This window comes from Periplaneta americana, chromosome 8 (genome assembly GCF_040183065.1).
Source record: "Periplaneta americana isolate PAMFEO1 chromosome 8, P.americana_PAMFEO1_priV1, whole genome shotgun sequence".
NCBI classification, from domain to species: Eukaryota; Metazoa; Arthropoda; class Insecta; order Blattodea; family Blattidae; genus Periplaneta; species Periplaneta americana.
The window spans coordinates 185469771-185495143 of record NC_091124.1 but is presented as its reverse complement, the minus strand read 5'-3'; the positions used below and the strand labels follow the sequence as shown (position 1 = coordinate 185495143).

Here is a 25373-nt window from a genome sequence, read left to right as displayed (position 1 = left end):
ATGAGAGGATGCATTCTTTTGCTTACAATATGATGAAAATATTAAATGTATGATTTGTTCACAAATATTACTAGGAAAACGGTTGTATAACATAAAACGGCATTATAAGTTACTACATGTTACTGATGAAACATTAAAAGGTTGTATTATTATGATTATTATTATTATTATTATTATTATTATCATTATCATTATTATCATTATTATTATCATCATTATCATCTCTGTACGTCGATCCTTTTTCAGCAGATGTTCGAATAATGCTGTTAGATTTACAATTTAAACTCGCAGATTTACAATGTGACGTTAAATGAAAGCTAGATGTAAGGACTTGACAAATGTTGAACTTTTCAAATCTTTGGAAAAAAATAAATATTTGAAGCTTCGTTCTTTCGCTTGCTCTGTTGAAGCCATGTTCGCTGTAACTTACGTTTGTGAAAAATTATTTTCAACAATGGAAATAGTAAAAATCAAATTTAGATCACGACTGATAGACAAATACCTTCGTGATCAACTACGACTGGCGGTAAGTGACATAATTCCTGATTTTGAAACTTTGTCGCAGAGACATTCTGAAGACAGTTAATTTTAGGTTGTGATAATGTGTCCTATGTTTTCTTGTTCATTCCTTTCTTCGTTACACGTCCTAAACATTAACTTCCCCTTCGGTTGTCCGCCTCCCTCCATAGGTGCTATGCACGTTGCAGCTTACACAGTGGCTCGGCGCACCATGGCCTTTTCGCCACGGCTGCTATACAGGATGGAAGCGATATAACACTCAGCATTGAAAGGAGGGATAGATTACATGAAAATAAATAAAAAAAACTAATATATCTTTTGAGATTAAGTGTACGGTTAATTAAATAATTGCATCGAAAGTTTAAGCACGCTGGCAACATCGCAATGCCCAAGATTCCGCACGGAGGCATTGAACTCACCCAACGTGAGATGTAAACGAAAGGCTACGTATTCCAAATCAAGCGACCTCTTCGACCCGGGTTTTTCTGGACCAAATTTAAAATCTCCTCTTCCCTGTCAACAATTTTGCCAGTCGTTATCGACCCCGTTTGCGAAATCTTGAAATTACGCTGCCCGTGTCATGGATCAGCTGGAAGACAGCTATCTTTACCGTATTGAAAATTCAATGAAAACGGCGATTCAAAACGACCTGAGTCTCAAGATCGATTCACCTAAAAAAGTGGGTTCGGATCTACTGAATCGTATTAAAAATTTGAATGAAAACGGGTATAGTATTCAAAAAGATTTCAATACGTTAAGCGGGTGATCGATTGTCATTTGTTTGATGTGTCAGCTGTTTTCAATGAGGACGGCAGCGAGGCCTTATGTATGAATAGGCCTACATATTATATCAATGTTAACAGTGTTTCAAAAACTGTTGTTGAAAATAGCCATAAAGTTATTTAAATATGCGCTCCTGCATACATGACTTATTTGTGTAAAATGCAGGTAGTAAGCCAATGATGATACAAAGGAGGAGAGTTCGGCCGGCGCTGTGAATCGGGTCCCGGCATAAATCAGATGAAACGAGCGCTCAGCACGCAAAGCTAAGAGGTCCTGGGTTCGATTCCCGGTGCCGGGACAAATTTTTCTCCAATATTTACATGTTGACTACATATAGTTTTCATTATTCAATGAGGTCGGCGAGGCCTCATAGGTATATGGATACATATAGCTAATTTTTATTTAATTTACACGGAAACCGTTCATTGTATCGAAATACGACAAAGGGAAGAAATACTCTTTATTACATTCTCTAGTGGTATGGAGAGAAACAAAGATCCTATGCATAGTAGTTACCCACAACGACGACTTATAGGGCCGTATTCATAGACATTTTTAGCGCGGGCTTCCGGTGGATGATCAGCGTTTTTCGTATTCATAAACCAGTGTTAGCGATAGGATATGATTTGAATTCTGTACAAGTAACCAGTGGATAGCCGGGGCTAGCTTAGTACGCTCGTAGCGCGTGCTGCGAAATGTCTATGAATAACACCCTAAAGTTTTAAGGGGAAGAAAAAAAACATTTTTTATTTCGAAAACTATAAACTCCCCACCGATATGGTATTAGACTTTTTTTGTTACGCTCAAAATGAACAATTCGCTCTGCAGAGTTGAAGGGTAATTTCACTTCCACCCTGTAAACCGAATATCAGCGCTGAACAATCAGATGACATCACGATGTTCCGTATTTCAGCGATTACATCATTGATACCACAGTGTTGTAGCAGCGCTTTCATCAACTTGCAGAGGTGGTGGGTATGTCCATCAGCTGCCATCAATGAATTTGATTGGTTCTCGTAACGGGCGGGAATTGTAAAAATTTTTGTAATCATAAGTATTGTCATTTCTTCTTTTAGATTTGTTTATTCCTGCAGGATTATTTTATTATGACAGATACGTAAATTAGTGTGAAGTTAACCTGGTCACAGCTTACCCAAATATGAATAACTTATCCTCTAGCAATTCTTGGAATAATTATGTATTTACTTGCAAAGGACTCTAATTTTTTTTTTGCGAGTTGGGGAATTTATATAAAAAATTAATTTCCAAATATCCTCTAGGTCCTGAAAGCGTCAAACGCTTTATTGCTTCGTATTGCAACAAATTACAAGCTATGATAAAACTGAGAGTATATATGACTAGGAAATACTATTTAAAAGAAAATATCTACCCTCGTCATTAAACTTATATTTACAATTTCATGGAAATGATTTCCTTTACCCTTGTCAGATAATAATTCTGACTTTGTGTGTGATGAAATTAGTTTGAATTACCTGTTTATAGAGCAGAACTTTAATACCGCAAGAAAAGGTAACAAATCGCGATGGGTTGCTTAACAAATTCATGATGTTTCTCTACTCTTTTCTGTTGCCGACCTTCTAATTCTGTCGGTTCTGTCTAATTCATTTCCTCGACGTCTTAATTGCTTCCTTTGAGCCTTAATTTATTTCCTAATTGTTTCCTTTCAGTTTCTCCTTTCTTTTTACTCTCGTATATAGATTTCAGTAGTTCTTATATATTGTACAAGAGATTCCTTTTTAATTTTCAGTATTCAATTCTTCTATTTTCTTTCCTTCCAGATCGATATGGTTAAACGTCCATCTTGGCAAGCTCAACTCAAAGGAAGCAAGCGATGGTTCCTTCATCCGCCACCAGAGTGTTACTACCAGTGTGAATCGCTTGAGGTGACAGTTAACCCCGGAGAGATAAGTAAGTATCAGGTGGAAAAGAGAAGAGGTAGTGGCGGATTCAAAATTTAAAAAATCATCAATAATGATAAAGTAAGAATGGTGTAACTTAAAAATAAATCGTTAGTGGTAAACGAAACAGTGAAAATGGAACTGTGAAGCAAGTACTGCGTTGAACGGTGTAACTGTAAGCTTTTACAGCAGGGATGTCGAACAGCGCTCTGAAACTGTGAAACGATTAATACTGTTTCCTACCGTAGCTGAGCTGAAACGACAGTCAGTCAGCTCGCTGTAGCAGTGTTCTGTACGCAGTGTGTTTATCAACTCTGGCGGCTGGTACGGATATGGAACGACGATTCAGTAGTGAGTGGACAGATAAATATTTATTTATCTTAAAGGACGGAAAGGCACATTGCTTAATATGTAGAAAGGGACTTCGATACTTTAGCCATCATATTAAAAGGCATTTTAATTCTACACGTCATGCTGAAGCTTATGGACCAGAAAAGTTATCCGGTTTCACTCGTAAAAAGGATGTAGAATAATTAAAATCAAGATTGAATTCAGAAAACCTTCCATCATCATCTGGTGTTAGTAGAATAAGCTTGGTTCGTGCTAGCTACAAAATTTGTGAAATTATTGCAACGGCTTCAAAGCTATTTACTGACGGAGAATTTGTGAAAGGCTGTCTCATAGCTGTTGCAAAAGGGATATGTCCGGAATACGTTAATGATTTTAAATCTATATGTTTGTCTCGTATCATAAACGGGAGGTAACTTGGAGCAACAACTGATAGCAAGAATGAAAACTTTCACTTATTACTCACTATAGGTCTTGACGAAAGTACCGACCGGAAAGATACTGCGCAGTTAGCTACAGTGTATTCATAAGGAGTGTCGATTCAGATTTCAATGTTCATGGAGATCTTGTAGATGTCATTTCACTAAAGTATCGAATTCGAGGAGGACATATTTTTTAATTTGTAACAAAAACTATTAACAAATTTCAAGTCACGCTAAAAGCAATTAATTTTATACATCAAAACAGTTCACGTTTCTCAACTTGAAGTTGCACTGCTACAACACATACACACAAAGTTGATGTTTTAAACATGATATTAACAACATTATTATTATGATTTATCTATTTCTGTCACTAACGTACAACCCAGTAGATAAAACTACATTATTATTATTATTATTATTATTATTATTATTATTATTATCACCATTATCATTATCATCATAATTCATCCTCATGTAGGCTACATTCTTTGTTTATCGGAGTTCATCAAGTGCAAATCTAAACTGAGTTCCTAATCAATTGGTAAGATAATTATATAAAAGTTATGAAAGTACCAGCCGCCGCAGTTTCGCTTTTGTTTACTGTCATTCGGCCGGTCTGCCTGCTACCTGTGTTCAACCGTTGCACGGTAAGAGAGGAGTGAAGGCTCTGCAGTTCACAGCTCGAGAGCACTGTTCGACATCCCTGTTTTAGAGGATCCAGACTTCTCGTAGGCGCGAATGGTGTATAGTAGTGAGGCCGGGCCTCAGTTACGTGGCTTCCTTAAAGTCAAAATATTGTTTTTACAGTTGTATATAACATATTAGTTATTGAATGAAGGGTATAGAGTTATAGAAGTAGAAAACTTTGTGATATAGCAATATAGATATTTCTTGCAGTAAAATTTGTTTGTAGGCCCCGAATTGTTTTGACCCGGTCTGCCTTCTGCATTTCGTAGGTTTCCACGTGTTTTGAGGTTGCGCTCGGAAAGCTGAAACTGAGGCACATTTCTTTCCTCTGTACAATTTGCAGTATAAACAATAAATAATCCCATTAACATCAGGGGGTTATTCTTTGATATATTTCAAACAGAAAATTAAATACAATTTTGTTCCTTTTTGCTTTCTTTGAATTTTAGTTCTGTCCTTTAAATTTACAGAAATTTGATCCGAACAAATGTAACTTTCTCTACTTATTTATTTATTCTGGTAGAGTTAAGGCCATGAGGCCTTCTCTTCCACACTACCAGAAATGAAATATATATTGAAACAATAAAACATAGTAATATTACTAGTAATACTTAAATATAAAATCATTAGCATGCACATCAAGGATATTACATACTGTATTATGAAATATTGACTAAACAGGCTACATAATTAAGTAATTACAATTTATATCCTAGTTCCACTTTATAATAGGTCCAAATGACAATTTATACAAACACACAGAATAACCTATAAAAATCGACTAACACTCACAAATCAATTCCATTTAAAAGCACGTAAAACTTAATTCTTGATTTAAATCGATTAACTATTCGGCAATCCCTCACATGACGAGGTAAGGAGTTCCATAGGCGACAAACTGACACGGTGAAAGAAAATGAATAGAAAGAGGTGCGGTGACGAGGAATGGGTAATAAGGCCTGATGTTGATTCTGCAATGTTATAAGGTATTGTACTGAAAGGAATTTCACAATTTTACATTTGTTCAGATCAAATATCTACACATTAGAAGAACGAAACTATAATTGAAGGGTTCAGAGCCATTTTGGGCCAAGCGCCATTTATTAAAAACGGAGAAAGCAATGGTTAAAGTTAAGTGGATACCATACTTTAACGAAGATTCACATATCATTTAGTTTGAATGTGTATACCTTATATTACTAGTGATATGTTTCCATTGAATTATGGTAATAACTTTATTTTAACCCTTGTTTACTACGGTTTTAGGAATTGGCGCTTGGCCCACTATGGTTCTCAACCCTTCAATTCTTCCCATGATTTATTTTTATAATACACTGCCCTCTTAAATTAATTGAGCATATTGGGAAATAAAGCAATTGCTTTTCCAAAAGACACTATGAAATATTTGATATAAACTTTTTTTTTTCTCTCGAAAAGGAAGCGAAAACGAGTAAAATTGACGAGCGTTTTTGCAAAAGTCGATAGATGCAGAAATTTTCGAAAGTGAGTTGCATAAGGATATCGTATGTTTTCTACCTCCGGAATCGATCTATGAAATCAGATTTACCAAAACTTGATTCATCCCGTATGTAGAGACTACCAAACCTTCCAGGTTTTTTTCAAAACTCGATAGATCCTGTCACTTAATGTAATTTCTGTAAAATCTTGATTTCTGCATATATCGACTTTTGCAAAAACGATCCTCAATTGTTTTCAACTTTTATGTTTCAAATATTTCAAAGAATAACATCCTGAAATTAATGACATTATTTACGATCCACTCTGTGTGTCCTGTAATTTATCTTGGTCACAGCTCTTATGAAGTCAGTTGACAATTCCTGACAACTTCGTCTATATATAAATTAAAAAGAGTGGGTGAAAGAAGACACCCTTGTCTTAATCCCTGATTTATTGAAATTTCATGTGTTGATTTTTGGTTTCCACTTTTTATTTTAATATTTGCATTTACATATAAACTTTGAATGGCCCTGATAATGTGTTTTGGAAAGCCTCTTTCAAATAATATATTCCACAGGATTTCTCTATCTACTTTATCAAAGGATTTTGTATAACCTTTAAAGGCTGTATATAAAGGCAAAATTAAACTCTTGTCTTTTTTCAATAATCTGTGCTGCTGTAAATATACAGGGACATCATTTTATTTTTACTTCAATTTTTATTGTACCTGAGTTTTTTAATGTACTTCACTCCCACCCCTTCTACTAATGAAGTTCAACCGTCCTCCACACACATCCAAGACCGCATATACAGTCATAGTAGCGTTACGGTCATAGTAAATAGTACGTTCCAGAAATACGTTCGCGTTTTTCCAGTGACGAAAGAACTTTCATTATTGAATCATTTTCGGACAGATACTGTCGTCTATTTGACTACGTCGCATCCCGATTTCCCCCACCAGATTTTATTCACCAGCTAGTGGCTGGGCTGTCTTAGCTCTTTTCTGAAAACATTAATTTCTGTTAGGAATTGGACGTGTACGTAATATTATACAACTGTTTAAAAATAATTTAAATGAAAGGGCCTCATTATGTAATTAACTGTCACGTGATTTCCCCCTTTCTACGACCCCACAACAAAACCTCTTGGACGGATATTGGATAGTATGTCTGAGTAATTTTATCTTTTCGGATCGGGCAGAAGTGAAGGTACGTAAGGTACGCTTTTATAAAGTAGGTACAGAATTATTTCAACATGAGTTACTAGTACGAAGGACGAAACTGGTACTTGAAATTAGGTACAATAGTCTATAGTGCGATAATATGCACAAAAGAACTGAAAACTGTATCGAAATATATGTCCACCATTTTCAAAAATATGTTTAAATATCATATTGTGATTATTTTTCAATTTAACTTCCTTCTCTATATTGTACGCTAATGTGCTGTAGACAGTATAATATACACTGCATAATGAATACGTCCACATGGACAGCTCAGTTCGTGAGTAAAAACAATCAATGTTAATACTGTACTGTATTTTGATTAAACAAAAACCTAATGAAAATTATCTGTAGTAATGTCACGAGAGGTCTGAGATCTGCCGATAAATCCACGAGCGAAGCGAGTGGATTTATCTGGGAAATCTCAGATTTCGAGTGACATTTATTAGGACTATTTCGTGAATAAAATAAAAATGTAAATAATATATCCCTAAAATTCGATCACAAAATGTTAATAATTGTATATTTACGAATACTTAACCTATTCAGACATTGTGAATTTGAAATAGATGAATATCGATTACTGCAATAAAGAAATTCGATATTATTATTCAGTAATGCCAATTGCGAAAAGCGAAATACACGTTTAACAATGTTAAATGTACTGCACTTTTCTCTTATTATTATAACATAAATACATTTTAATTATCTGCTGAAATCATGATTTAATTTAAAATGTTATAATGTAATTACAGTAACCTGATTAATACATTAATTAAATGAAGAATTGTTGAAAACGCAGTTATCTAATCTGAATGAAGGAATGTAATTTTTTCAGATAGCCCACAATGGACATGGAATTAGAAGATGAAGATGTATTTTATAGGCTACAATAAGGTTAGGTTACCTGTGTGAGCAGGACCAGTGTCAGCTGTGCCTTATTTCGACCGTTACTACGTGCTACAGGAAAGCATTTTTTATAGCTCGACAAACGCATTCTCGCTGTAGTGTGTAACGGAACTAAAGCCGCATCAACACAGTTCGATATTCCAATCGCGTATGCGTGCAATCTGGGAAGAATATTGAAAGAATGAAGTTTAAAACGTACGTTAAATTAAGATGTATGAAGATTTTGTGTCTACATGGTGCGCCGTTTTGAACGTTGTCTTCACTGCGTAAATATATTAATTAATATTAAATATTAATCTTGCATTCATTGCTTTAAAGATGAAAGAAAAGTTTAACCGTGTAGTTGCATCTTAATGTATTCATGATCATCGATTTACGGCGGAACAGTTGGCGACAATGACTAAACAAAAGAACGACCATGCGATAAATTGATAGCGATAAATCTAGCTGCAAAAATTATCGCAAAGTGTGACTGTGATTGGTTGGAATTCAAAATGTCATTACAATTCATTGGTCGAAAATGGAATGACGTCATATAAATGAAATAGTCAAACTCAAAAGCGCAATATTTCCTAGTTTACGTAAATGGATGAACTACTTTTCTTCCCTCCTATACCTAATCCCCATTTCAGTTTGGTTGATAGGCTTTCCCCTCTACTCACACTCTCTACCATCCGTGAAGGGGAAGATGCTACTGTCCATCTTACTAACGTTCGACTAATAAAATTGACTTTGAACATAGTGAAAATTCTTATTATTGAAAATGTTTACCGGTAATCTAGCCTATATTTCGAAAATCTATGCTAAGGGTTTATGTTTCATTTCATTGTTGTTTATATCAACTGGCACATTAAAAAGCTACTGACAGCAGAAGATAAATGTTTTCTTCACTGCTAGTTGCTACTCTACAGCATAAACGACGGAACAGTCTGCACTGTGTCGCTCCCCCCGACTTCATAATACAAACTAACATCCCTTTATTTAATTAATTATTAGTTGAAAATTTTGTAAAAACGACACTAAAATATACTGAAACAAGTAATTTTCAAACATCTCTGTCACTGTATTTTATATCCACTTATATACTTTATTTAATATTTTACTTTCTTGTGTGTACAACTTGGGGGGTGCAGGTATAAGAGGTAACAGCTACCGGTCTGTTATACTGACGGATTCAGGGCAAGTAGAAGGGGAAAGAAATGCCTTCGCATCCTATCAACTTGTATGAAATGTTGTTTAGTAAAGTGATTTGTTTGTATATTACGCCGTATCATCGAACTCCAGTCGTGGAAGGGGGTAGCAAACGGCGTTGTTCCAGAGATATAGGCAAGTTAATATTAAAAATGTTAGTAAAAATAAAATGATGTCCCTGTAAAATCAATGCAGGATCTTCCTGTCCGAAAACCGTTCTGTGATTCTAATACGAGACATTCAGTTATCTTCTTTATTCGATTAGTTAATATCTTTTCGTAGAGTTTGTAGCAGGTATTCAATAGACTAATCCGTCTATAATTGCTACAATCATCCTTGCAACTTTTTCATAAGAGTTACAGTTAAATTCTGAATCATGTTAAACCAAATTCAGGTACATTTTGATTTTCGAAAACTGGTAACAGTCCTGCTGTCCTTCAGTCACGCGGTCCAGCAGCTGGAGAGGCTGTGCTTCGTGTCCAGTGCATAGCGGTGAGCTAGTCTAGTGGTCTCGAGGACGTCATTGGAACACCTGCACAGAGCACAGCGAGAAACTGATACAGCTGAGAATGGAGGGCTTAAAATGAGGACTGCTGATATGTAACCAGCCTTTCAATTTTTATGTCTAAGATTACTTAAATTAAAGGATATCTAAATCACAATTTGGTCAAAATTAAGGGAGAGTGAAATTAAATCACTGTCATTTTGATATTATCATTTACTTACTTACTTACTTACTTACAAATGCCTTTCAAGGAACCTGCACGTTCATTGCCGCCCTCACATAAGCCCGCCATCGGTCCCTATCCTGTGCAAGATTAATCCAATCTCTTTCATCATATCCCAGCTCCCTCAAATCCAGTTTTACATTATCCTCCCATCTACGTCTCGGCGTTCCCAAAGATATTTTTCCCTCCGGTATTCCAACTAACACTATATATGCATTTCTGGGTTCGCCCATACGCGCTACATGCCCTGCCTATTACAAAGCTCTGGATTTAATGTTCCTAATAATATGAGGACATCATTTTATTTTTTACTTCAATTTTTATTGTTCCTGAGTTTTTGAATGTACTTCACTCCCACCCCTTCTACTAATGATGTTCTAACTGTCCTCCACACATAACCAAGCCGCATATAGTAAACAGTACTGAGTTGGTGAGTATAGTACGTTCCAGAAATATATTCGGGTTCTCCAGTGGCGAAAGAGCTTTCAATATTGACTCATATTTTCGCACAGGTACTGTCGTCCGTTTGCCTACGTCGCATCCCGGTTTTCCCCACCTGCTTCTGCTCGCTCCACTGTAAAGACTAGTGGCTGGGCTTTCTTAGCTCTTTTCTGAAAACATTAATTTGTTTAGAATTAATTGAACATCTACGTAATATCATACAACTGTTTAAAGTAACTTAAATAAAAGGGCCTCGTTAAGTAATTAACCGTCACGTGATTTCCCCCCTTTCTACGACCTGCGACATAATCACTTGGATGGACAGTAGATAGCATGTCTGAGTAATTTTATCTGTGCGAGTCGGGCAGAAGTGAAGATTGAATTTACAGTACGTAAGGTACTCTTTTACAGAGTAGGTACAGAATTATTTCAACATGAGTTACTAGTACGAAGGACGAAACTGGCAATTGGAATTAGATGCAATAGTCTATAGTGCGATAATGTGCACAAAAGAACTGAAGCCTGTTTCGAAATGAACGGCCACCATTTAAAAAAATGTGTTTAAATATCCATATTATGATTATTTTTCAATTTAACTTCATTCTCTATATTTTACGCTAATATGCTGTAAACAATATAATATACACTGCATAATGAATACGTCCACATGGATAACTCAGTTCGTGAGTAAAAACACTTATTGTTAATGTTGTACTGTATATCGATTAAACAAAAACCTAATGAAAATTTATTATCAAATTCAAAATTGCGATATTTCCTAGTTTACGTAAATGGATGAACTACTTTTCTTCCCTCACATACCTGGTAAAGTAATTTGTTTATAGGCCTATTTTACGCCGTTATCATCGAACTCCAGTTGTGGAAGGGAGTAGCAAACTGTATTTCCGGTTCTCAACCGTTAATCCGAAGATATAGCCAGGTTAATATTAAAAATGTTATTAAAAATAAAATGATGTCCCTGTACAAAACGTGCAGTTCTGCGTTCTGTAACTTTCTCCATTCTCCTGTAGCTTCATCCCTCTTAGACATAAATATTTTCCTAAGAACTTTATTCTCAAAGACCCTTAATCTCTGTTCCTCTCTCAAAGTAAGAGTCCAAGTTTCACAATCATACAGAACAACCTGTAATATAACTGTTTATAAATTCTAACTTGTAGATTTTTTTTCGAGATTATAATATGAAATAAAAATATATTTCTCCGTATGACATAACTATTCAGTCCGAAACGCAACTGCAAGGAATTATTGTTATCTAATGCTGCTTGAAGTCACAGAAAGATACAGGAATTTCTTGTCGTTTTTCACTCTCACATGCAAAAGTAAGGGAAGTGAGGAAATTGCTCTGGCCGTTGAGCTGCGGTTCTAATCTTTTGAGAGCACTGAGCTAGTCCTACCTTACGTGTTCGATCGAGCATGTTGCGTTCTTTCTCTAGCACTGCCCACCAAATATAACTTTGTTTTTTCAACGGAACAACGCGTATTTAGATTTCTGTAGTTGTACAGCCTTAGACACAAAACATTATGGATCTTCTGTAGCGTGAATTTGTCTAATTCCACACGACTAGAGAAGAAATGTTTATTTTGCACCTATTTTACTCCTTGAACATATCTGTGTTATAGATTAGTTATAACTAAAGCTGGGACATCTAGGACATTTGTCGTTAAGTTACGTGCATCCAAACTACAGTACAACTCGAATTTAGAGGAATACCTTGCAAACACTAAGTTCGCCCTCGACGTAGCAAGACCCCTGCATTCGTTCAGATGTTATTGTAGCTACAGTAAAGAGGGACTTAAAAAACTATTAAAACGAACCTGTTCCTTATTAATATGAACCCGTTATTATTATTATTATTATTATTATTATTATTATTATTATTATTATTATTATTATTATTATTATTATTATTATTAGCAATTAGTTAAATATAAAGTACCAAAGTAGTCTATTCATTTTTAAGTGTCATAAGAAAAATTAAATTCCTTCTATAAATAAAATATATAAGCTCTTTAAATAGAATAAAACATAAATGTATTTTCATAATTTCAACAAAAAATTGAATAAATGACAAATATATTTCCATGAATTCACTTATTTCGTGACATAATAATCATAAAATTAATTGCATAATAATCTCTGAACATTAATCAGATACCTTACAGTCAACTTAACTATTGGGTGTTAATTTATTCCAGCTTATCTTTATAGTTTTCCTGGATACATCATTCCAAGCATTTGCATATTTTATAGACTATATAGAGTATTTCTTTAAGAACTCACGGACATTTCTTATCATGCACTGAATAAATAGTTTTCGATATCGACGCTTCACAAATTGAGAAACAGGTGATGTATCAGCACTTCGTTGTTCGGCTTGTATTGAGATCTGGCGAATGCCATGACGTGCTTTAAAATTCCTTAACCGCCCATTGCTAGCTTTAAATGTTGTATCATCACCAAGTTTGTTGTTAATTTCACGTTGCTTTCACACGCAGTATTTCACCTGACATAAGAATTCCCTCACTTCTCTTTAGCTTGAACCATTCAAAAATTTAATTCTCTAATTGCTTGTTATCAGGAAGTTTCATAGATTTTCTTTTCTTTACATTACCCCCTTTCTTTTTCAGTTCTTCTGCAAAAGCTTTTATCTTTTCTCTGTCACTGTTTATCCTGTAAACAACAGATAAGGTTAGATTACATCGCTTATCAGTTTTGCTTATTTGTTCACTATTTTCTATTGGAGCAATAACCTGCAGTTTTCTTCTTCGCTAAATCTTGCTCTTTATCATGTATCGAGTACTCGTTGTGTACACGACAGCAGCGCCGCATGAACTGAATCAACTCTGCTTGCAAGTTAAATGCTCCTTCCTCTAAATTGGAGTCCTACTGTATAGCATGGCAAGTATAATCTTTTCGCTGTAAGAAAAATCCTAATGTAAACAATAGCACGTGACTGAAGTGAGACTTCATTGGCCGCTGTTTGGCGCCATAGATACTTGGTACATGTTCCCGCCTACTGTTGTACATTCTGTTTCATGTTAAACATTTCCCGTTACTCGTCAAGTAGGCCTAACCTCACTACTATGCATTCGTTTGCTTAGGAAACATTTACTTGATAATTATACTGTAATTAAATTATCATATAATTTATTATATACATTTAAGATTATTTGTTTTTCCGCTTTTGAGAAAGTTTCTAATCTTATGATTAATAACCACACACACCGAGGATACAGAAGCCATACTTCAGTACCACGTGCTTACGTAGTGACGCCAGCTCTTACAAGAACAGACTACAGCGGTGTTACTGTCGGTATTCATCCGCGTTCATAGTACATAACAAAATGTAAAAGTAGCTTTTCTTTTACATATCGTTTCACATATGAGTGAAGTTATATGTTTCATTGTATTTAACAACTAGAATTGAATTTTTTATTTTCAAATAATACAAGATGATAGTTTCCAAATACGAACTATATTTTCCTCCGTCGTGTGAGTGTTTCGACTGTGAGCCAATCACGGGTATGACAGCAACGTGCTTGTGTTTACATTAGGATTTTTCTTACAGCGAAAACAGTATAGAGACAGTGGGGAAGGTCAGTGTACAGACTCTGAACACTGTTCTACAGACTCTGAACACTGTTCTACAGACTCTGAACACTGTTCTACAGACTAAACAACAGAGAATAAGAGGATAAACACATGACGAATAAACTGGAGCTCAGGTCACGTCATCATTACTGGATTGTCGAGTCTGTTGCAGTAAACACTACCATACGTTTTGACTACGTCTTCAACCCTTTTATAATGTGTAGCAAAATAGACTGCAGCATCCAGTCGTGTCCGCCATCTCATTACTGTGGGTTGCGGCAGTAGAGGGGCTCCAGGAGCCATTTCACTGAATTTAGTAACCCGACTTGGTGCCATAAAAAATATTTCTCTGACATTCGATATGAAACTGTTCACATCACTGTAGCAGGAGCGTACTTCTTCGGCTATTCTATGTAGCCCATGGGCTAAGATAACTTTAGGCTAAAGTAGCTAAAGTTCCTTATCTGCTTTTAACATGTAGCATCCGTGATGAAAATAACTACGTTATCATTTTGTATTTCGTCCGGCCATAGGAGTGGCATAGGCGTTTGAAAAATTGTGATTATATTTAAATGATCCTCTTTCTCATGAATTTCAGAGGTTAATAAAAAAGTTTTATTGGGTTTGTCGGGTAGAAGAATGACCGTAACGACGTTTGCAACAAATCGTCCAGTGGCATCTGTGCTTTCATCGATGAAATAGCGCTGGCCTTCTATGCCCAAGATTGCGGGTTCGATCCCGGGCGAGGTCGATGGCATTTAAGTGTGCTTAAATGTGACAGGCTCATGTCAGTAGATTTACTGGCATGTAAAAGAACTCCTGCGGGACAAAATTCCGGCACATCCGGCGACGCTGATATAACCTCTGCAGTTGCGAGCGTCGTTAAATAAAATATAACAATCGATGGAATACATGTTTTACCATCTCCTATTCTTAGTAGTATGCGAGATACATCATCATAATAGCATTTCGGTATACAGTATTTCCGTAAAGTTGATTGATTAGGGAGTATCCTTTTCACGTATTTTTGCATAAAGCTTTTGAAGTGTGTATTTTCAGCGTTATTTATTGGTATATTGATACATACCATCATTTCACATAAATCGTGAAAAAAATGTTTTTGTGTGGTACACATTGAATTCTAACTTACATGCGATTCTTCTTCTTGTTCCTCAGTTAAACTGTCATCTCTGCTTTATGTTGTTTCGTGTTAGAATGTTGTGTTAAGAATTTACGTTTCGTAACTTTAATTTCTGTACTACACAAATTTCATAGGTTATTTATCACACTTACTGCGAAATGTTGTGTGCTTAATTCCTCCAGCAACTCGTTTAGGCTACTGTTGATATACTTGATGAATTATAAATACAGGGACATCATTTTATTTTTACTTCAATTTTATTGTACCTGAGTTTTTTAATGTACTTCACTCCCACCCCTTCTATTAATGAAGTTCGACCGTCCTCCACACAGAACCAAGACCGCATATACAGTCATAGTAGCCTTACGGTCATAGTGAACAGTACGTTCCAAAAATATATTCTCGTTTTCCAGTGACGAAAGAGCTTTCAATAATGAATTATTTTCCATTTGCCTATGTCGCATCCCGGTTTCCCCCACCTGCTTCTATTCGCCTCTCTGTAAATGCTAGTGGCTGGTCTGTCTTAGCTCTTTTCTGAGAACATTAATTTCTGTAAGGAATTGGAAGTCTACGTAATATTATACCCATACAATTGTTTAAAATAGCTTAAATAAAAGCGCCTCGTTAAGTAACTAACTGTCACGTGATTTCCTCCCTTTCTACGACGCTGCGACGTAACCACTTTGACGGACAGTAGATAGCATGTCAGAGTAATTTTATTTTTTCGAATCGGGCAGAAGTGAAGATTGAATTTACAGTACGTAAGGTCTCTTTTATAGAGTAGGTACAGAATTATTTCAACATGAGTTACTGATACGAAGTACGAACCTGGTAACTGGAATTACGTACAATAGTCTATAGTGCGATAATATGCACATTAGAACTGAACGACCACCATTTTCAAGAATGTGTTTAAATATCCATATTATGATTATTTTTCAATTTAACTTCATTCTCTATAGTGTACGCTAATGTGTTGTAGACAGTATAATATACACTGCATAATGAATACGTCCGCATGGAAAACTCATTTCGTGAGTAAAAACACTCATTGTTAATACTGTACTGTATTTCGATTAAACAAAAACCTAATGAAAATTATCAAACTCAAAATCGCGATATTTCCTAGTTTACGTTTACTTTTCTTCCCTCCTACACCTAGTAAAGGGATCTGTTTGTATATTACGCCAGTATCATCGAACTCCAGTCGTGGAAGAGGGTACAAACGGTGTTTCCGGTTCCTAATCGTTGATCCAAAGCTATAGCCAGATTAATATTAGAATTATTAGTAAAGATAAAACGATGTCCCTGTATTATACGCTACGTAAGATAGATAATACAACCCTGAAGGTCTGTCCACTATACAGCGTAAATGTGTTCTGTTGCCTGAGTCGCATGCCTGTACGCAACCACTCCCCACCCCTTCATACTATTTACTTTCGACAAACTCGCAATACAGTTAACTTGATATCGTCCTGCAGTCCTAGATGTCTCAGCTTTATAGATTAGTTACAACTAGAGTTAGAGCTGTGCAATGAGAGAGTACGGGACACTTATTTAGCGCATTCTCCACTTTTGACACGAATGGGTCTAGTTTTAAAACAGACTGCGCTCGACCAAATAAAACATTGGTACCCAACCCAAACGCAGCTCATACAGCGGCGTTAATCTGCACTGGATAGGTTCGAGTCCCATTCTCCCGCTCGCACAAACAGCCAGTGAGACGTTGAGTGGGCTCTACGTCCAGTTAGCAGACCACAACGGGCAGTGTTGTCATCTAGCGTATCAACTTTTGTGTAGCCTTTTATGATTTTTCTGGAAAAATTATGAATAAAAGTTGTGAGAGAGTGTAGAAAATAAAATCAGAGAACAAATTTATTTTCAATACTTCCGTTTTCACTTATTGTTAGGTGAATACATTGATGTTACACCTTATTATGCATTACTATATCTGGACTAACGTTTTCACTTTAATTAAAGCATTATCAGGTCCTAATTGTTGTTGTTTTTAAGTACTTATCTAAATGTTATATACTGCAATTACATAACCTCTTATTAGTTATGTTTTGTTCAGGGACGGCTTTATAATTTTGAGGATCTAATATCTTTTTTTACTTTTTTTTTTGCAAAACTTTTAACCTGTCAACTGCTTTTTTTAATGATTAAACTCCTCCTTCAGATTAAATTAATTTTAAAATAACCGGTTATTTTCGAATAACCTCCATCCCTACTTTGCAGCTTTATTGCCCTGCTGCCTGCGTCCCAAAGCTTGTGACAGGGCGGTTCGGTTCGGAGCAGTTACTGTGACGTCATTACTCGGTTGATCCGAATACAGTACCGAGTACAAATTTGTGGCGGCGGATTTAAAGTTTAGAGAGACTGAGTCGATTTTAGAACGTACTTTGAAAGTGAAAACAAGCGTGTTTTAAAAGCTTTCCTTTGCGCTTTCGCTTTGCCAATTGACGAGAAAAAATTGCTTCTCTTCATTGCAAAATGGCGATTGCAAATTTTATTTGCGCGATTACAGCTATTTGCGGAGTTATTTTCTTTGAAAGGCCTATTTAACCTTCAGTGTTGTTATATATAATAATAATAATAATAATAATAATAATAATAATAATAATAATAATAATGATTTATTTAACCTGGCAGAGTTAAGGCCATACGGCCTTCTCTAACACTCAACCAGGAGTAAAGACTACGTTACAAAAACACTACAAATTTACAAATTACACTACAATTTTACACACAAAACTGAATAGGATAATAATAATAATAATAAAAAATAAACAACAAATAAGAAGAAATCTGACATAATATATAACATACAGAAAGAAAGAAAAAAGCATAATAATATGTGAACAGCAGGTCAAAATAAATGAGGCATACAAAAAAAGACAATTATTCATAATAATAATAATAATAATAATAATAGTAATAATAATAAAGAAGAATAGTAATAATGATAATAATAATAATAATAATAATAATAATAATAATAATAATAATCTAATAGTAGTAATGAAATAGTGCAGTACAAAGTATACAGTGAATACAATATTTCTAAGTACACACAATAAGGAAAATTAAGATTATATATAGCTCAACTTATCACATTAGAGATATAACATTATCGGAAAATATGAAAAACAAAAATATAAAATAAGTTGAATATTATTAGAACATAAAAAAATGTGAATACGTGGAAACATGCAATACAACACTTGTCATAATAGTAAGTTAGTTTGGCAACTCGTCATAAGATAATTTTCTAACTTGGATTTGAAAGAATTCAATGTTCGGCAGACAAAATAAAATTGATAAAATAATTTATAATACTAACAGCTAATAAATTAACATGTGAGGTGAACGTTAAACGCTGCAGCTAATTAAAAGAGAAGATAGAAAGAAACGGGCTCCATGAAGCGCTGCCTAAAGCCCTTAAAAATAACACACAGAATTATTTATTATTAGGAAAGTGGATAAAATAATCAATAAAACGTGGAATCTTAAACTGAAGAACATAATGATTATTTATTTTATAACATTACTAGCCTTCCATACAACCATGTTCTCTTTGGTGAAGAGTAATATTATTTGTAACTTAAACTAATTAGATGACATAAGTCATAGAAATAAATACAAATAAAATAATAACTGATGAGGTAACATAAATTCAATAAACACAAATAGAAAAAATATAATGCACTTCCTTTTTTAACCTATTTTAATATTAATCAACACTCTAAAATAGTAATAATAATAATAATAATAATAAATTATTATTATTATTATTATTATTATTATTATTATTATTATTATTATTATTTAAAGTAATATGTACAGACTGTCGGTGTTCATTAGACCCAATTGACAGATCATATATAGAATGAATTCCTCTTCAAAAGTACTAGGGTTTCACCCCGCCCAGGGGATAAGGATGATCTCCTGTCGGAAATAATTTGTCCTGCAGCAGAAAATATTTAACTGCAATAAATATTACCTATGTCGTTGTCTGCCAGAACCAAGTAAAACACATGAACTCTGTTTGAACGTTTGAACTGACCGGTGACGGCTACGGTTAACAGAGTGAGGAATGGCAAAGCGCCTGTATTACGTGCCTAATGCATTAATTCTACAGGCACATCATTTTATTTTTACTTGCATTTTTATTGTACCTGCATTTCTGAATGTACTTCACTCTCACCCCTTCACTAATGTCCTTGCTCCCGTCAGACACACAAACTTACGGCCGCTGTTGCATTCAAAGTCTTCAAGCAGTGAAGTAAACACTGCAGTGTATAGTGTGTTTCATAAATATGATTGCGTTTTCTATAGAAGAAAGAACCTATATTAATAATATCGTACTAAAAAAATATATTCAAGAAACGATAAATTCAATTTCAGAGAATATGCTTCAAAATGTTTTTAATAATATGCGTACTGAATTGAAGCCTGCATTGTAATGAACGGCAACCATTTTCAGCAACTTGTTTAAAAATTCAGATTAGCTTATTTTGAATTGAGGTGGCTAGAAGCAAAGGAATGCTAGTGACATTTGTAATAACATGAGTTAAGTGCATCCAGTGTAAGCAAAAGTATCTAAAATTTTAGTTGCAAAGGGATATTTTAATCGCATCACACATTAAAATTTAAATAAAAAATTTCACCGATTTTACGAAAGCTTAAATATTTAAACCCCATTTTCTCAAAAGTAACTTAAGTGCACTTACAGCCCTTTAGTTATGACCCCCTTAATTTAAATGCACTCTCTATATTGTATGATAACATCAATAATTAATATGCTAAATAAAGTAGACATTACATAACGAACATAGCCTACTGAAAAGTTGAGTTTTTGAAAAAAAAAATGTTACTACTCTACTGTATTTTGATAAATTCCGTAAAAGTGATGATCAAACTGAAAATCGTAATATCGTATTTCCCTACAACATAAATGGATACACTACTTTTCTCTCCTCCTATACCTAGTAAAATGATTTCTTTATATATTGCACTAGTAACATCAAACTCCTGTAATGGAAGGGGGCAACAGTGTTTCCGAGTATAGCCAGGTTAATGTTAAAAATGTTGGTAAAAATAAAGTGATGTCACTGTACAAGCAATACAAATCCAACATGGTTCACTTTTCAGCAAGTTAAAGTACTATCATCGCTCTTAAGGAAATGTTGAGTGCGTTCTTGAGAGCACGCAGTGCAGACGCTTTCACATCCCTGAACTATGCAAATGCCTATATTTACGCGTGAGTTTCTGTCTATACACAAACACACTTTCAAGGGAAGTGCGTAACAGAAGTATGTTAAGTGGGTTCTTCTTTTTTCTAACCACGCTCCTGTTTTGAGTGGGGTTATCTATTCGACCCGGCTTTATTTGTGTGTAAATCTCCTGTTGAGTGTGGTCCACCGATAAGTCCGAAATTGTAAAGATTGCTAATGATGAAGAGTAGGGGAATTTGCCGTGAATCTGGAAAGCCTCCACAAAATCTGTTCCAAACACCTTTCCTGTCCACCACACAGATTTTATTTAAATATTCGGGAAATTGATACGATTTCTCCTATATGTAGGGCGTATTCGGAAATAAAACTTGTCCAGTCTTGAACAGAGGATATTCTCTTCAAAATATGTGACTGGTTCTCAGTCAATAAATTAGTATTAAGTTGTAACAAAACTAACATAATTCAATTTAAATGCTGTCCAAATTCAACCTCGCAAATTTCTATCGCAATAATTAACAATAGATCCCTATTACAAACAACAACAACTAAATTTCTTGGCTTAAAAATGGATAATGTGTTAAATTGGAAAAATCATATTAAAGAAATTACCCCCAAACTAAATTCAGCTTGTTTTGCTATTAGATCTATGCAAAAGATAGTAAATATCAATACCTTAAAAACAATATACTTTGCATAATTCCACTCGGTAATGAGTTTTGGAATAATAATCTGGGGAAATTCCACAGATAGTAACAGTATATTCCTATTACAAAAAAGAGTAATTAGAATAATAGTAGGTGCCAAATCTAGGCAAGTTTGTAGGACTATTTTCAAAAAACTACAAATAATTCCCATGGCTTGTCAGTATATCTTTTCATTAATAATCTTCCGCGTATGTAATCGTGAAAACTTTGTAACTAATTCAACAGTTCATAGCATAAATACACGTCAAAAAATGACTTTCATACTCCATCGGCAAGTCTATCATGCTATCGAAAAGGAGTGCGTTATATGGCAGTAAAAATTTTTAATAGCCTCCCTATCGGTATAAAAAATGAAACTCAAAACATAAAATTATTTAGGGCCAAATTAAAGAAGTACCTAATTTCTCACGCCTTCTATTCTGTAGGTGAATTCATGACATTCAATAACGCTTCCTGAAATTGATACTAAAACTTTGTGTTGTACTAGTAGACTATATTGTAAATCTCTTCTGTATATATTTCATCTAGACTGTGACTATAAATTAAGACTTTATAATTTGTATTAAGTTTTTTGACTTGTTCCATATTCTAGCTGTGAAGCAATGTATGAATACCATGGAATGTTAATAAATACAATACAAATAGAAAGCAATTTATTATTGTGTGGTGCAGTCTGTACTCACCTCTCTTCTTTTGTTACAGTTGTCGTGGATACTGCCAGGTGGTATCGTGAGACAGCTGTGGTGTCCGAGGATGTGAGCGTCGCCGTAGGCGCGCAGTTCGATTTCACCTAGTGAAGTGATATCGTCGGAAAAATGAGCGTCACAAACACTGAGATAGTTGTGGACCTTGGAAAGGGTGACAAGAAGAGAAATAAAAATAAGAGCTTTTTGAATTGAAACATTTGGAGGACTACTGTGATTGTTATAGAGGGTGAAATATCTTGAACATGGAGAATTGATTTATGAGACAAATTCTAATTGTTCCCGTGTACCAAACTGTATTTCCTCCACCCCCTTAAGTCCCTCTGTTCTCCGAGTTATGTAATTTATCTTCAGGACTGAGAGAAATACTCGTGTCGCTCCGTAGCAATCCACGCTAATCCATCAGAGCGGGCTGGGATATCACAGTCTCTCAGCTAACTCCACCGATGTTAACTTCTTGAAATGAATAACTAACTGATGTGAAGCAATTTCAAAATGAAAGCTGAACTTCTCCTGCAAAATGTATGTTATAGTTTAACTATAGAACCTTTGTAAGTGACGGAATGAAATGTGTTCTAATACACCCAATTTAAAATACTTTTTTGGGTTTTTACTAACATTAAGCAATTTTGTATTTTCCCAATTCTTACACCTTAAAATAATAACTGTAGTTTATTATTTCACGGTAATTAGTTACGTTCCCAATTCCGAGCACATTACAGTTACTTTTTTAATATTTTCCCAAAGATCTCTTCCTAATTTCTGCATGAGCTCTTACATGTATATATATTGACGGGTATTGTTACACCTAAAAATTCCTGATACAGTCTGATCTTACATTAAAATGATTCCTGTCCTTAGAAAATGCCCAGACAATTATTTTATTATTTGCTTGATGGTAAGAGTTTAGAACGGGTCCAAAACACAATTTTGCATTTACACAGGTTGTAACTTTAATAATGGCAACTATTTATTTATTACGAATATATAAGTCATACATCTGTGAAACTTCTACAGTCCTTCAATGTAGTCACTAGCATTGTCTACAACTCGTTGCCAGCGATGTGGAAGTCGTAGTACCCCTGTAGCAGCTCCTGTTCTGTTGGAGCGCCCTACTGCCTGCAGAATATCGGGAACGGTCCGGAATCGAACATCACGATGTGGTTCCTTCATGTTTTTGATTAAGTCATAATCACAGGGGCTAACGTCCGGTGAATGTGGTGGATGGAAAAGCACTTCCCACCCCAGCGACGGTGCAAATCAGCTATAGGGTGTGCCTTGTGCGCCCTTGCGTTATCCCGCAAAAACAATGGCAGTTTTCTGCAAAACGTGTGAGCGCTTTCTTCGGAACGCTGATCTCAGATTATGCTCCAAAAATGACGGGAATACCGTGCATTAACATTCTGTCTTTGCGCTGTTCCTGCTTTGTAAACATGGCGAAAAACAACCGCTTAGAGCTACAGCTAACAGGAGACTAACTTCAACATTCCTCAGCGCATGCGCTGTGAGTCGGACGGAAGAGTCCTTTTAGGCGGGGATGAGGGCAGACTTAGACTAACATGTGGTAGAAGTGACAACAATTAACTCCGTCTCGTTTCGCTTTGACAACAGTGTTGCCACTATTAAAGTTACACCCCACGTACTTACATTTATGCATGAACAAATTTATCTTTTATATGCATTAAATGTATTCTAAATGTGGCCAGCTGTTTTACTACCACATATTATGAAAGAGTTATTTAGGAGTTTTTCTGTATAAAATATGTAGCCAATGAAAATGTTTTAACCGATGATATTTAGTCCACAGTAATCACGGTATGTATTTAATGACGTAAGGCGAATTCGAAATCATTGCTGTCAAAATCTTTCCATATGTCTTGAGTGATACGAAAATAAACACTGAAATAGATATAAATATTGAAATATGAGAATTGAATAATAACTAATGGCAAATAGTAGAATTCCTCAAGTAGTTCAGAATTTACGAGCATGAATAAAGAAGTTGATTGGAGGAGATAAAAAAGGATGTGATGTAAACAATTTGGTAGCTATCGAAACAGATTAATAAAAGACGTCATGAGGAGGAACAAATGAATATCTTATTAGCGACTACTGCACATTATATAGATTACATTTACTATTTATTATCCTATAAAATCTATACACGTGAGCACAAGGAAATGTGGCTATGTTGTGTAATATTTACATGAAAGTTATTCCCTAGTTTCACGCAGAAATCGTGTCGAGGAACTCTCGCTGTCTGGACGAGAAATGTAAGGCGCCTTATCGCGTAAGGTTCATGGATGCAATATTTCTAAATCACATCTGTACTACTTTTCTTACATCATGCTGTTGTATCGTAACGCTAGCTTTCAGTATAAAGTTTAATTTGACGTGTACCTGAATGTAGCAGCGTGAGACACTCGTATGTTGTGTTTAGATAGTTTGGCCGGTCATAACGTTCTGCGTAGTGAACCAGGCAAGTCAGCTTGATACTGATACGGAAGAGGGGTGTGTGGGGTTAGTTGCTGTGGAGCTCCTATGGGGTGCACTTCTTTTCCTCGTGCCAGTGCGTAGTAGCCTATAGGAACTGTTGCCAAAGCGTCAGCATCGCAATTCAATTAATGAAGACGTTGTAGGTCATTTTATTATGAGTGGAATTGTGAAAAGAGAAGACTGCATTGTATTAAATACGAATGTTTGGATAGCAGTGAGCTGCAAAATTTGTGATCGCCCATGTAGTGCAGGTACGTGACATACGTTTTTCTACATAGCTATAACTTACGTCAGTGATCGCCAAAAGCTGTGTCGCGACACATATGCCTGCCCCTGCCTCCACTTAAGCCTAACCATGGCATCATACCCCCACCCTTTGTTTACAGCCCTTACTTCGATAGAAGAAAATACAGATATCAGCAGCGGACGTACACATATAATGTTACAAATGTGTAGGATAATATGTTTCGATGTCTTTTCCAAAACAGATAATATGTAAAAGCTTAATTTTAAGGAGCTGGGAGGAACAGTATTTCTTTTATGGGTGAATGTTACTTATGTCCCGCCCACTATAGAAGACATAGGCCAGTTTTACACTAATACTAAACATTTAGTAAAACTTGTTGCTTTGCAGGCAGTCTTTACATTAGATTTGCGAAAATTGGTTTATAGGGCAACATTGGCAGTGATATAAGTGTGAAATATTCGGGTGAAACGAGCGTTGAGCGACTTCCGCCGATTTTGGAATGGACACCGACGCACTTGAACTGCCAACATAAAAAAATCACACTCAATCGCTTTCACCTTCATCTTGATGGGATAACAAAAGCCTAAACTAACCTAACTTA

At 35.2% G+C, this 25373-nt stretch overlaps 1 protein-coding gene across 1 annotated transcript in view; it reads left to right on the top strand.

The window, feature by feature from the left end:
* Positions 1–22659, top strand: part of LOC138704268 (uncharacterized) — a 114385-nt gene extending 91726 nt beyond the window's left edge. The window contains exons 6-7 of the mRNA XM_069832139.1: positions 3102–3231; positions 22028–22659. Coding sequence (XP_069688240.1) covers positions 3102–3231; positions 22028–22119 — 222 coding nt within the window. The 3' untranslated portion in view covers positions 22120–22659. The remainder of the gene's footprint in view (positions 1–3101; positions 3232–22027) is intronic.
* The last annotated feature ends 2714 nt before the right edge of the window (positions 22660–25373 follow it).